This window comes from Stegostoma tigrinum, chromosome 18, assembly GCF_030684315.1.
Source record: "Stegostoma tigrinum isolate sSteTig4 chromosome 18, sSteTig4.hap1, whole genome shotgun sequence".
Classification (NCBI taxonomy): Eukaryota; Metazoa; Chordata; class Chondrichthyes; order Orectolobiformes; family Stegostomatidae; genus Stegostoma; species Stegostoma tigrinum.
In genome coordinates, this window is record NC_081371.1 from 39,869,382 (window position 1) to 39,883,846 (window position 14,465).

Genomic DNA, 14,465 nt, shown 5'->3' on the forward strand with positions numbered 1-14,465 from the left:
ATCCTCTGAGGAAAAAGAACAGGAAATGACATCACCAACCCAAGGACACCTAAACAGATAAATAGAAAGCGGGACATAACACCAGCGCTTCGTTGGAGGCTCACTGTTGATGTTACCTAGAATGGTGACGAAACATCTGGAAACAAACCTTCAAGCTCAGTGGAACATCTGGAACAAAATAAAGACCCACTCTCTTGTGGCCCGAGAGGAGGAGAGTGCTGGGTTAGAGGTGAAAGGAAGACGTCGGGTTGGCTGTGCACTCTTGCGACCAGTGGATCTTAATGCTGGCTTCGGCCTAACGCTGGTTCAGGGGAGCAGCCAACCTGCAACGATGGCTGCGGCAATTGCTCGTGCCCCAGGTCAGGGGATCCGGAACACCATCCGTGTTTCTGTAAAGAAGGTGGATGAAGGTGCACCTGTGGACCGCACCTTCTTCGTGAAGAGGGTCCGGTTGGACTGTTGTGGGTTCGCTGCTGCGGACATTTACTGCCTGCAGGATTTCCCCGGAGGAGGTTTTTACGACGTGATCTTCAGGAGTGCCAAGCTTTGCGAGCGCTTCCTGGAGGTTTTCAAGGAGAAAGAAAGTGAGGGCCCCCTCTCTGTATTGACTGCTGTCCCGCTGTTTGTGATGCCAGCACAGAGGAGCCGTATGGTGACTGTACACATGTACAACCTGCATGTGCCAGCAGTTGATATCCTGACCTTCCTTGGAAGGTACGTGAAGGTGGAAGGGGACCTAACTGACATCATGGACCCCTTTGGCACCTGGACGAGTAAGAGGCAGGTCAAGGTGACGCTGAGGATGGGCGCGGACGGGAATGTCGTACACCCACAGCCCAGCTTCGCGATCGGCGGGAGCAGGGGCTACCTGACCTATGCAGGGCAACCTAAAGTCTGCCATGCCTGTGGTAGGTCACGTCACGTGGCAGCCGACTGCAAAGCCACCATCTGCAGGGAGGAGGGACACCTTGCAAAGGATTGCCCCCAAGAGAAAAGCTGCAACCTTTGCGGGGAAGCGGGCCACCTCTATAGGGCATGCCCGCGGCGGGGTACCACCTACGCCCAGGTCGCCGGCAGGGGCAATGCGGGGCCAGCCCCCCCGGAGGAAAGGAAGGCACCAGGGCCCAGCAAGGACCCCACTAATGTGCAGGAGGGTCAGGCCGTGCAGGAGGGCCCAGCCCCGCAGGATGGGCCCGAGGCCAGCAAAGCGCACCTGCAGTCTCCGCTCCCCCCGACGACAACCCGGAGTCGATGGAGGCGGCGACAGGCGACCCAGGGGAGTGGATGACGGTCCGGAAAGCAAGGAGGAAGGTGCGTCGATGGACCCAGGAACCGCAACCATCAGGCGGGAAGAGGCAGCTACAGGGGGGCTATAAGAGCTCCTCTGACGAGTGGGATTTGGAGAGGGCCCACCCGAAGCAGAAGTTAAAGATCTCGAGGGGGAAGGAAAGCAGCACCCCGCTTCCAGGTGACGGGAGGCGTCCTGAGGCTCCCTCCGACACCCAGTCAAGTGCCGCTGGAGCACTGGAGGGCCCCCCGGGACTTCCAGGCGGGAAGGAGGAAACAGCGCGTCCCCAGCCTGACCCGGAGCTGGACCCTCCTGCCTCCGCACCCCTGACTGGGGGATGCCACCCGGAAGGCAGCACGGGCGGTTTCCTGAGCCCGGAGAGCGTCCAGCAGTTAGCCCGGGCAATGGGCATGCAGGGACAGATGGAGGGGCTGGACCTTGGACTTGGGGAGGGTACTGCGGTCACTGCCCACAATGGGGGTACGAGTTGCGAGCATTAATGTGCGCAGCATCAAGTCAACTGCAAGATGTGTGTCCACGTTGGCCTACCTGACCACCATCAAGGCGGACCTCCTGTTTCTGCAGGAGTGCGGGATACCGCACCTCGGCAGGTACAGGAAATGGTCCGGCGCCTGGACCTGTGGGCCTTCGATCTGGTCGGGGGGTAATGACTGTCGCTCCTCGGGCCTGGCTATTCTGCTGCGGGGGCGCAACTTCACCATCTCTCAAGTTCAGGAGTTGGTGAGGGGGGCGCCTCCTAGTGGCTGACATCACCTATGGGAACGCTCCCCTGAGGCTGATCAACATGTACGCCCCAGCGGTACGCAGTGAGCGGTTGGCCGTCCTGCAGCGGCTTCCACCCCTGCTGGCTACGTCCAGGCCGGTCATCCTAGGCGGAGACTTCAACTGCATCATTGATGCAGCTGGAAGATCCGGCGTGGGGACAGCGGGTGGGGGGAGTCAACTGGACGTCACGTCCAGATTCCTGATGGGCATGGTGAAGGACGCCAAGCTGCTCAACGTCTTCAGCACCCCTGCAGACGGAGCGCAGCGGAGGTACACCTGGTCGCGGCCAGACGGGTCTATCCGCTCAAGGATAAACTTCCTGTTTGTGTCACGGACGTTCTCGGTCAGGTCCACCGGCGTCGAGCCGATGTTGTTCTCTGACCACTGCCTCCTGCTGGCCGACTGTCACTTGCAGGACGACCAGCAGGCCGGCAAGGGGACGTGGAAGCTCAACACGACTCTGTTGACCCCAGAGAACGTCGAGGAGCTTAAGAGGGAGTACGCCGGTTGGAGAACCGTGAAACCCCTCTTTGAGTCTCCAGGCGACTGGTGGGAGACGGTGAAGGAGAAATCAAGAGGTTCTTTGTCCTCAAGGGTGTTCAGAAGGGAAGAGAGAGGCGGGGAAAGCTGTCGCGACTCCAGAAAAGGGTGCAGAACCTGCTCCTTCTGCAGTTGATAGGGGTCGATGTCACGGAGGACCTCCGCGAGGTGAGGGGCCAGCAAGCCTCGCTCTTCGCCGCGGAGGCCTCCCGGATAATCTACCGGTCCAGGGTCCACTCGGTGGAGCAGGACGAGACGTGCTCGCGTTTCTTCTTTCAGAAGGTGCACAAAGAGAGCTCTGTGCTTAGCCGGCTGAAGGAGGACGATGGCTCGGTGACGTCGTCTCGGCCCGACATTTTGAGGATCAGCAAATCGTTCTATGCCGGACTGTACGACACGAAGCCCACGGACAGCACGGCCTCCGAGTTGTTCCTGTCGTCTATCATGGAGGTCTTAGACGACGGCACGAGGGAGTGGCTGGACCGGCCGATATCCCTGGATGAGCTGACCAGAGCCCTCAAGTCCTTGGAGAGGAATAGGACTCCCGGGAGCGACGGCTTACCGGTCGAGATGTATTCCGCTCTGTGGGGCCTGGTCGGCCAGGACCTGCTGGAGGTGTACCAAAGTGCGCTTCGGCAGGGGAAATGTGCAAGTCCATGAGGAAGGGCATCATCACCGTCATTTACAAGAGGAAGGGGGAGAGGGAAGAAATTAAGAATTGGCGTCCCATTTCACGATTGAACGTGGACTACAAAATCCTGGCCAAGGTCATAGCCAACCGGGTCAGGTCTGTCCTGGAGTCAGTGATTCACCCTGACCAAACCTGGGCTGTGCCGGACAGGAAGATCGCTGAGAGCCTTGTGCTCATCAGGGATACGATCGCCTACGTACAGGACAGGCGGGTGGACACCTGCCTCGTCAGCCTGGACCAGGAGAAGGCCTTCGACAGGGGGTCTCATGCTGACATGAGGGACGTCCTCTCCAAATTGGGGTTCGGGGAGGGCATCCGCAATTGGATCCGGCTGCTCTACGCCAACATCGTTAGCGCAGTCTCGATCAACGGGTGGGAATCAGACAGTTTTCCTGTTAGATCTGGAGTCAGGCAGGGCTGCCCGCTCTCTCCTGCCTTGTTTGTGTGCTGTGTGGAGCCCTTCGCCGCATCCATCAGGAAGGACGTGAGCCTGAAGGGCGTGACTATCCCAGGCAGCGGAGGCCTTCAGGTCAAGACCTCCCTGTACATGGACGATGTCGCCGTCTTCTTCACTGATCGTCAGTCGGTGAGTAGACTATTGGACATCTGCGGCCAATTTGAACTGGCCTCGGGTGCCAAAGTCAATAGGGGTAAAAGCGAGGTCATGTTCTTCGGGAACTGGGACGACCGCTCCTTCATCCCCTTCACCGTCAGGACAGACTACCGGAAGGTGCTGGGTATTTGGTTTGGTGGAGCTGGGGCGTGCACTAAGACTTGGGAGGAGCGTATCACCAAATTGAAGCAGAAGCTGGGCAGGCGGACGCTCCGGTCCCTCTCCATCGCGGGTAAGAACCTGGTTGTCAGGTGTGAGGGGCTTTCGGTACTGTTGTATGTGGCGCAGGCCTGGCCTATTCCCTGGACCTGTGCCGCTGCCGTCACCCGGGCCATCTTCCACTGCATTTGGGGGTCGAGGATGGACCGGGTCCGCAGGGACACCATGTACAAAGACCTGGAAAATGGTGGAAAGGGCATACCGAACACCACCCTCGCCCTGACGGCTACCTTTGTGTGCGGCTGCATCAAGCTGTGCGTAGATCCTCAATACACAAACACCAAGTGTCACTACTTACTGAGGTTCTATCTGTCCCGGTGTTGCGAAGGATGGGCCTGGCCTCGTTGCCGCGGAACGCTCCGAGTAGTTGGACCGTTCCGTACCACCTGTGCTTCGTGGAGAAATTTTTGAAAGGACACACCTTTGACCACAAGGCCGTCAGGCAGTGGTCAGCACGTAGTATCCTCGGGACCCTTCGGGAGAAGGAGAGGGTGGATCCCGTCATGTGGTTCCCCACGCAGACTGCCAAAGTCGTTTGGCAGAATGCCTCATCGCCAGAACTTTCAAACAAGCACAGGTACATTGCTTGGCTGGCGGTGAGAGGGGCTCTACCAGTGGGATCCTTTATGCATGCCCGTAATCTCTGCGCCACCGCACGCTGCCCTCGAGGTGGCTGCCGGGGGGACGAGACTGTTGATCACCTCCTTCTGGAGTGGGCCTATGCGCAGGAGGTCTGGAGGGGGATGCAGTGGTATTTGTCGAGGTTCGTCCCGAGCAGCTCCGTGACGCGGGACTCCGTGCTCTCCGGGCTGTTTCCCGGGACGCACACTGAGACCAACATCAACTGCGCCTGGAGGACCATCAGTGTGGTGAAAGACGCTCTTTGGTCTGCCCGCAACTTGCTGGTCTGCCAGCTGAAAGAACTGATCCTGACCGAGTGTTGCAGACTGTTGCTCTCCAAGGTCCAGGACTACGTGCTGAGGGACGCGCTGAAGCTTGGGGCAGCTGCCGCCAAGGTGCGGTGGGGAAAGACCACGGTATGAACCCCCTCGTCCAGAATAGGAAAAAGAACCCTATCTGGTAACTGGGCCCAGCTGGCGCCTTCCCCAACTGGTCAGGGGGCCAACTGGGACTGTGCGGGGTGACGACTGCCAGGGTGGTTTCTTTGCTTTGTTTTTTTTTCTCTCTGTTTTGTTTTTCCTTTAGTTGGTGTATGTACCCCCGGGTAACCCGGAGTGGCTTGCATGACTGGGTAGGTGTATAAATGTTTTATTTTTTGTACATTCTATGAATAAAGTATATTTTTTCAAATTAAATAAAGTGATGAAATGTCTGAAAACTAACCTTCCAGCTCAGTGAGCAAACTCACATCCAAATATATCTTCTAGTTAGTACATTTTGATTATTTTCATTTTACTTTGCCTTTCTGGTGAGTCAATGAAATGGAAGCTTCCCTTAATGCTGTAATAGTGGTTATATGTAAGGGAGATCATGTGAAACACTGAGACAAAAGGAAAGAGAGTGATTAGTGAGATCTTCCTATTTACTGCTGCTGAACTTTATTAACTGATACAATAAAGTATATCCCAAAATGCTCTGCTAACGACAGACAAATAGTTACGTTATAGCTAAAGGCGGAAGAAGCAGGGAAAAAAAGAAAGAAAAATATGATATTTATAATTTTATTCATAGTATAGACTGACTGGAGCTTATGTTAGTAATAAAGTAAAGGTAATAACTGTTGTGTGAATCAGACACACCTTCTTGTATGTGTGATTTAACACAACATTTTGTCCCAATTGAAATTGATAACTTAAATTTGCATGAATAGTGTTAAATCAAACACTGACAAGTTTAAAGCCCAAATCCTAAATAGGCATTATTTTCATGGAGCAGTATAGTTGAGCTACACACATTCACTGCCCCAAAGACCTGATATGCACTGGATGACACACAGCCTCATCTTTCTTTATTTATATCCCTGAATATTATAGCAGATGTCCAGTATGATGTTGGTAATCAAATATTTCCTAGCTGTTGGTGACTCCAACGAACTGTCCAATAGGAGAGTAGCACAGCATCTTCTAATTTTAGATGAAGCCCTCTGAGAGTTCCCAGGAGAAATGTTGATGGTGAAATCCTGATGAAGTATGTCAGAAAGTCTTCCAATCTAGCAACAAGTTGAGAGTAAAAGGTAATCTTCATTTAAGTAGTACTGGAAATTCTCAGCATGGTATTTTCCCAGAAGATCATTTCTGATGCTGTTTGGTATTTGTCACTCCTACCGTTGTGTAGTAATGGATAAGGATTATTTAGGGTAGTTTGCCGTAATAAATCTTCCTTTGTCTTTTCTTTGTTTTGGGCCCACCTAATGATTAGTGGTAGACAATACACCACCATAGAATGTGGACAGAAGAGGCACTGTTTTTGGATAAGATGAAGATTTATTGTATCATAACAATAAGTGAAAAGACATTTGGTGAGGCATAATGACGAGGAACTTAGGGAGCTAATACACATGCATTTACTCCTTTCAAAAGGTAGAAGCTAAAAGCTAGTGGAACTCAATTCCACCCATCGACTTTGTAAGACATCAATAGAATGGATGGGTCCAATGTACTGTGAACAAATACCCCTCAAACTTTTTTTTCCTTAATTCCTCCCAATTATAAACCACATTTATAAGTCTACCATATTTACTATTACTGCATCTCCTTCCCAGTATCTGATTACACAGATGTAGATGGTCTTGACATTTCACACCTTTCACAGAGTACGCTCTCTATGGATTTGGCAGAATAAAAATATAAGAACTAGGGGCAAGAGTAAGCCATCTGGCCCCTTGAGTCTGCCCCGCCTTTTAATAAGATCATGGCTGATCTTTGAGACTCAGCTCCACTTACCCTCCCACTCAAAATAACCCTTAGTTCCTTTACTGTTCAAAAATTTATCTAGCCTTGCCGTAAAAACATACAATGAGCTAGTCTCAACCACTTCAGTGGGCAGGGAATCCCACAGATTCACAATCTTTTGGGTGAAGAAGTTCCTACTGACCTCAGTCCTACATCTGCTTCCCTTTATTTTGAGGCGATGCTGTCCAGTCCTAGTTTCACCTGTTAGCAGAAACAATCTCCCTGCCTCCACTTTATCTATTCCATTCATAATCTTATATGTTTCTATAAGATCTCCCCTCATTCTTCTGAATTCCAATGAGTATAAGCCCAGTCTACTCAGTCTCTCCTCATAATCCAAACCTCTCAACTTCAGAATGGTAGGTCTCTTACTTGAGGGTGTCGATCTTGGTCTGACCTGTGGATAATTTCACTGCTGAAGAATCTTCTATTTTTCAAACATCCTTAGCAGAGAAAGTTGCTTTGTTGTTGGTCTTCTACCTTATCTGGAGGACCGTTAATCTGAATTTAATTTGCAAAGGAACCTTTGGTAATATCAGAAAATTATCTGGTAACATCATCTGGTTGAACTCCCTTCTGCCATGCCTCCATACTCATACTCAAGAACATGGGAGCTGTGTCTGAAGGTGTTAAAATCATTAAGTTATGAATGCAAATTGTCTAACAGAAAAATAAACTGCTGTTCTTTAAGGCACAAGACACTGCATGGGACTTTGTATTACTTTCCTGTGCTTCCTCTTGCTTCAATCCAGAAGTCTGTTCATCAGAAATGGCTTCCAATTTTGCTAAAGGATCCAGATCTGAAAAAGACAAAATGCTTTTGTTTAAAATGTAAATTGACAGTCAAGTGTGAGCCAAACGGCAATTTTTATGGTATTTCTTTCCACCTCTTTTGTTAGTAATCTGCAACAAATGCATAATCAACGTTTCGAAAATAATGGTCAAGCTCTGTTATACGATTTTCTTATCTATTACAGTAAAAATATAAATATTATTAATCTGTTACCATTAGATGGCAGTCATTGACAGAGTTGCTAACTTATTCATAAGAGTTTCTCAGTCCTAATTAACAGAACGAAAATAAATGCTGTTTTCTGATTACTTCTTATGGGAAATTGTGATTCAAATGTTTTGCTTCTTTGGATGTTTGATCAGTTGATGGGAGCCATCAGACTTGATCTTTAGCTTGTCAGCACTTTGGAAATCTGGATATAAATGTACCATGTTTGTCAGGAGCTTTCAGAATTTCCCAAATGCTGACTGAATGCCCTCCATCCTCCCCCTTTAACCAGCCTGATGTCTCAGTTCAACACAAAAATAGGAATTGCTGGAGAAACTCAGCAAGTCTGGCAATATCTGCAGGAAGAAAGCAGAATTAATGTTTCGGGTCCAGTGGTTCTTCATTAGAACACGTGCCTCAGTTCCCTGACTTAATGATTGAAGAAAGTGAAGAGGGGAATTTTTAACATGGATGGTGCATACCTTTAGGCACAGGTGGAAGCTAAATCATGGAAAAGCTCGAGTTGTCTGTGACTATCATATCCATCGACTTCTGTATTTTAGCCCAACACACAAAGCTGTGTGCACTCAAACTCCTATGGGAGAGGCATGTAGGCAATTTCAATTTGTTTTTTCTTCAGTAAGAATGATATTAACATGCTTTTTGGTCACTTAATGGTGAACTCCTGATTTCTCAGACTATGGGAATCATTGGTAAAAGCAAGATGAGAATACAGTGGTAAATTAGAGAATTGAATATGTAACAAGCTAAAACACTATATTGATGCCTCAGAATTGGATATCCTGCAGAGTGGCAATCTCACACAGAGGGTTAACTCAACACTTCTTCTGAAATGTGGAGCAGTATTTCCATTCTAACAGCTATTCTGTTGAGCAGAACTATAAGAGGAAATCAAACTATGTCTCCCATTCACAGCAGCCAGTTGCTGTATTCTGAAACTTAAAGATTCTGACAGCAACTTTGACAGCTGCTTCAAATTGTAGATACATAAAGCTTCTTTCAATACGTAAGAAACAAACGAGAGGCAAAAGTAGATATTGGGCCGCTCCAAATTGATGCTGGAAGGCTAGTGATGGGAGATAAGGAAATAGCTGAAGAACTTATTAAGTACTTTGTGTCAGTCTTCGCAGTGGAAGACATGAGTAGTATGCCAACAATTAGGGAGAGCCAAGAGGTAGAGTTGAGCATGGTAGGCATTACAAAAGAGAAAGTGCTAGAAAAGCTAAAAGGTCTAAAAATTGATAAATCTCCTGGCCCCGATGGGCTACATCCTAGAGTTCTGAGGGAGGTGGCTGAGGAAATAGCGGAGGCTTTGGTCGTGATCTTTCAAAAGTCACTGGAGTCAGAGAAAGTCCCAGATGATTGAAAAATTGCTGTTGTAACCCCCTTGTTTAAGAAAGGATCAAGGCAAAAGATGGAAAATTATAGGCCGATTAGCCTAACCTCGGTAGTTGGTAAAATTCTAGAATCCATTGTCAAGGATGAGATCTCTAAATTCCTGGAAGTGCAGGTTCAGATTAAAACAAGTCAGCATGGTTTTAATAAGGGGAGGTCGTGCCTGACAAACCTGTTAGAATTCTTTTGAAGAGGTAACAAGTATGTTAGACCAGGGAGACCCAGTAGATGTTATCTATCTAGACTTCCAAAAGGCCTTTGATACAATGCCTCACGGGAGGCTGCTGAGTAAGGTGAGGGCCCATGGTGTTCAAGGTGAGCTAATGGCTTGGATTGAGGATTGGCTGTCTGACAGAAGGCAGAGAGTTGGGATAAAAGGTTCTTTTTCGGAATGGCAACCGGTGACAAGTGTTGTCCCACAGGGTTCATTGTTGGGGCTGCAGCTGTTCACCTTATACATTAATGATCTGGATGAATGGATTGGGGGTGGGGCATTCTGGCAAAGTTTGCTGATGATACAAAGATAGGTGGACAGGCAGGTAGTACTGAAGAGGTGGGGAAGCTGCAGAAAGTTTTAGACAGTTTAGGAGAGTGGTCCAGGAAATGGCTGATGAAATTCAATGTGAGTAAATGTGAGGTTTTGCACTTTAGAAAAAGAATACAGGCATGGACTATTTTCTAAATGGTGAGAAAATTTGTAAAGCAGAAATACAAAGGGATCTGGAAGTGTTGGTCCAGGATTCTCTAAAGGTTAACTTGCAGGTAGAGTCCATAATTAAGAAAGTGAATGTAACGTTGTCGTTTATCTCAAGAGGGTTGGAATATAAAAGCAGCAATGTGATTCTGAGGCTTTATAAAGCTCTAGTTAGGCCCCATTTAGAATACTGAGTCCAATTTTGGGCCCCACACCTTAGGAAGGACATACTAGCCCTGGAGCATGTCCAGCGGAGATTCACACGGATGATCCCTGGAATGGTAGGTTTAACGTATGATGAACGGCTAAGGATCCTGGGATTGTACTCATTAGAGTTTAGAAGGTTGAGGGGAGATCTAATAGAAACTTACAAGATAATGTGTGGCTTAGAAGGGGTGGACACTAGGAAGTTGTTTCCGTTAGGCGGGGAGACTAGGACCCATGGACACAGCCTTAAAATTAGACGGGTTAAATTTAAAACTGAAATGAGATGACATTTCTTCAGCCAGAGAGTGGTGGGCTTGTGGAATTCACTACCACGGAGTGCAATGGAGGCCGGGACGGTGGATGCCTTCAAGGCAGAGATCGACAAATTCTTGCTCTCAGAAGGAATCAAGGGCTACGGGGACAGTCCAGGGAAGTGGAGTTGAAATGCCCATCAGCCATGACTTAAATGGCGGAGTTGGCGTGATGGTCCGAATGGCCTTCCACTCCTGTGTCTTATGGTCTTATAAGGAAAAGAGTGATGTTAGGTTGCTGGGAGAGGAGAGTGCCAGATCAGTAGAATGTCAGCTGACATATCAGGGGTAGATGAGCTAGGATGCCAGATAAGTAGATGGTAGGGTGCTAGGTTAGCAGTGTGTTAGTCGGATAGTCTGCCGAGTAAGCAGAATGCCAGCTGAGCATGGTGTCAGCTGGGGAAGGTGTGTATGCCAGGGTTATGATATCAAACAGAGGAATTGGTTGCTAGGTAATGGATGCCAGCTGGGTATGATATCAGCAGGGAGAGTGTAGGGTTCAAAGGGGTAGGATGCCAGATGAGTAAAGGGTTGGGTATGAGTTAGGTAAGGTCCCAAATGTAGAGGATGCCAGGTGCATAGGGGATAGGGTACCAGCTGTTTAGGATACCAAGTGGGTAGGATGCTAGTGTGTCAGCCTCTGGACCATATATATGGCCTCTTGTGAGCTGCATCTCTCTGTTGTTCGTCTCTTTTTCCTTTGGAGCTGCAGATCTGTGAGTAGCAGACTGATTGCTCATGTAGTTCATGATGCTTAGCCTGCTCTTACTACACGTGCTTCTTCTGTTGTTGGTGGACAACTCAGCTGAGGTCCATAGGAGCACAGTGTATGTGACACCCATTTGATCGGATAGATCAGAGGTCTAAAGTGTAGATCAGAAGTGTAAAATTCCAGTGTGTATAAAGTAATTTGTCAGCATGAGTGCTGCAAACAAATCCTTTCATGTAAGCAAATACAAACGACTATGAGTACTGAGTACTTATCAACATAGGTCCCTGTTGTGGTCAGACACCACCCCCCCAACTTTAATTTTTATTAAGCATCACTTTCCTTTTCACTGGCAAGTTTCAGGACATATGGGATGAAATTAAATTTCAAAACCCATATTCAAATGGCTGTATTTAAACGATTAACCTGTTAAAATTGACAGTTCATGTCTTGAGGAGATTGCTCAAATTTGAGCAAAAAGACACTGGTTTACTGTGAAGTGTGGTGGGTTGATACAGTTGCACTTCAGGTTTTCACATATAACTGTGTGGTCACCATCTATAGACTCATAATCATAGTCCACATTAGCTGGGGTTTCAGCAAAACCACCTGGTACTATGATAAACCAATCCTTGGTTCAAAGAACAGAAGTCACTTCGCTTTCCATCCTTTTTCATTTCCCACCCGCGTTTGTTTTCTCCTGACTAAGGGACATCGTTCCATGCTTACTAATGCCGTTCACTATTTCATCACAGTGGTCATTTTTAAAGACCGATCCAGGATGGTAAAGGTCAGGGAACTTAATGATAATGAACACCATAGCAAATTCTGTTTCCTATCCATATTGAAAGCACACACATTCCAACGCCTTCAGCAAATTTTTTATCTCCCTAACTCGTGGACTCAGCCCAATTGCAATATTATTGAGATCAATTAGTTGATTGCAGACTGCGTATTCAAGTTCAAACTCAAACTGCATGGCTTATTGGTGCAAAAAAGATGCTTTTGCCCAGTCTACCATTGGTGAACCATAGCATTCTGTTTTCATATTTCTTATCGCTGTTTACGTTTTCAGCATTGTACATAAGGTGCATCTTGATGGGTGGACAAACAACCTGTTCCCAATTTACCAGTGATAATGGGAACTGCAGATGCTGGAGAATTCCAAGATAATAAAATGTGAGGCTGGATGAACACAGCAGGCCAAGCAGCATCTCAGGAGCACAAAAGCTGACGTTTTGGGCCTAGACCCTTCATCAGAGAGGTGGATGGGGAGAGGGAACTGGAATAAATAGGGAGAGAGGGGGAGGCGGACCGAAGATGGAGAGTAAAGAAGATAGGTGGAGAGAGTATAGGTGGGGAAGTAGGGAGGGGATAGGTCAGTCCAGGGAAGACGGACAGGTCAAGGAGGTGGGATGAGGTTAGTAGGTAGATGGGGGTGCGGCTTGAGGTGGGAGGAAGGGATGGGTGAGAGGAAGAACAGGTTAGGGAGGCAGAGACAGGTTGGACTGGTTTTGGGATGCAGTGGGTGGGGGGTGGAAGAGCTGGGCTGGTTGTGTGGTGCAGTGGGGGGAGGGGACGAACTGGGCTGGTTTAGGGATGCAGTGGGGGAAGGGGAGATTTTGAAACTGGTGAAGTCCACATTGACACCATTGGGCTGCAGGTTCCCAGGCGGAATATGAGTTGCTGTTCCTGCAACCTTCGGGTGGCATCATTGTGGCACTGCAGGAGGCCCAGGATGGACATGTCATCTAAAGAATGGGAGGGGGAGTGGAAATGGTTTGCGACTGGGAGGTGCAGTTGTTTGTTTGAGTTTGAGTTTGAACTTGAATACGCAGTCTGCAATCAACTAATTGATCGCAATAATATTGCAATTGGGCTGAGTCCACGAGTTAGGGAGATAAAAAATTTGCTGAAGGCGTTGGAATGTGTGCGCTTTCAATTTACCAGTGATGCTTTTAACCTGCAATGAATGCCTATTCACATTTAATTTATTTTCAAAGTCTAAAATATCTGTTGAGAATTGAGCATTCGGATGCTGATCCTTCCTCTCCGCTATAATGTCATTTCCTATTGTTTAATCAAAATTATTTTCAGTCATTTGAACTACATTGTGATAGCTGTAGTGCAGAACAGGTAAATCATAACTTGAAATAGATTTGTAAAATGACTGTGATGGCTCAAATTATTGTTCAAATCCTAGCTGTATTTTATGTCGCTACCCTTCTAAAGTAGTGAATTTACAAAATATAAGCATGTTTACATTAGAACTATTCACTGTTTTAGTTCCAGGCGAAGTATTTGATTTAAAAGCAACAAAAGTTGAAGCCAAGTCTGCAAAATTAGAATGGGGAAAGCCTCGCCAACCAAATGGAATTATTATCCAGTATCAAATCAGTGTCTTTCTAAAGGAGTCTCAAATATCTATACAAAATATAATCTTGACAGAAAACCATCAGGTATGCTGTTTCACTTTATTTTACTTGGACATTATAGATTTAAGTAACACATAGGTGATTTCCCTTTTAGTTAAGTTACTCATTGTAGATGTGCCTCTTCATGTGTTTGATATTTAATCATCTTTCCCTTTATCTTTATTTGCATGTAGCATGCCTAATATGGATTAATTCTTACATAAAATCATTGCTCGCAGACAGTCAAGGGCAGATCATGACTGACAAATTTGAATGAGTTCTTTTAGGAGGTGGCACAGACAGTGGATAAAGATAGTGCTGTGGATGTTGTATATTTGGATTTTCAAAAGGCACTTAATATGGAACCACATGGTAGGTGGATATCACATTAGAAATGTTTAGGATTGTTGGTCATTGGCAGCATGGATTAGAAGTAGGCTAAAAGATAGGAAACAGAGAGTAGGTACAGATGAGTGTTTCTAAGGTTGGAGATGTGTTGAAAGTGGTATTCTGAAGGGATCAGTGTTAGGACCTCTTGCTTTTTCTGATTTACAGAAATAATTTGAAGACGGGTGTGGAGGGCTAAATCTCTTCAGCGCGACATCAACTTCAGGGAGTCATTGACAAGTTGGTCAAATGGGCAGACACTTGGCAGATGATTTTCA

At 47.4% G+C, this 14,465-nt stretch overlaps 1 protein-coding gene across 6 annotated transcripts in view; it reads left to right on the forward strand.

Annotated features, from left to right (window-relative positions):
• Positions 1-14,465, forward strand: part of ptprq (protein tyrosine phosphatase receptor type Q) — a 206,009-nt gene that overhangs the window by 63,950 nt on the left and 127,594 nt on the right. For all 6 annotated transcript variants that reach the window (XM_048549585.2, XM_048549586.2, XM_048549587.2 and 3 more), the window contains exon 23: positions 13,673-13,845. In XM_048549585.2, coding sequence (XP_048405542.2) covers positions 13,673-13,845 — 173 coding nt within the window. The remainder of the gene's footprint in view (positions 1-13,672; positions 13,846-14,465) is intronic.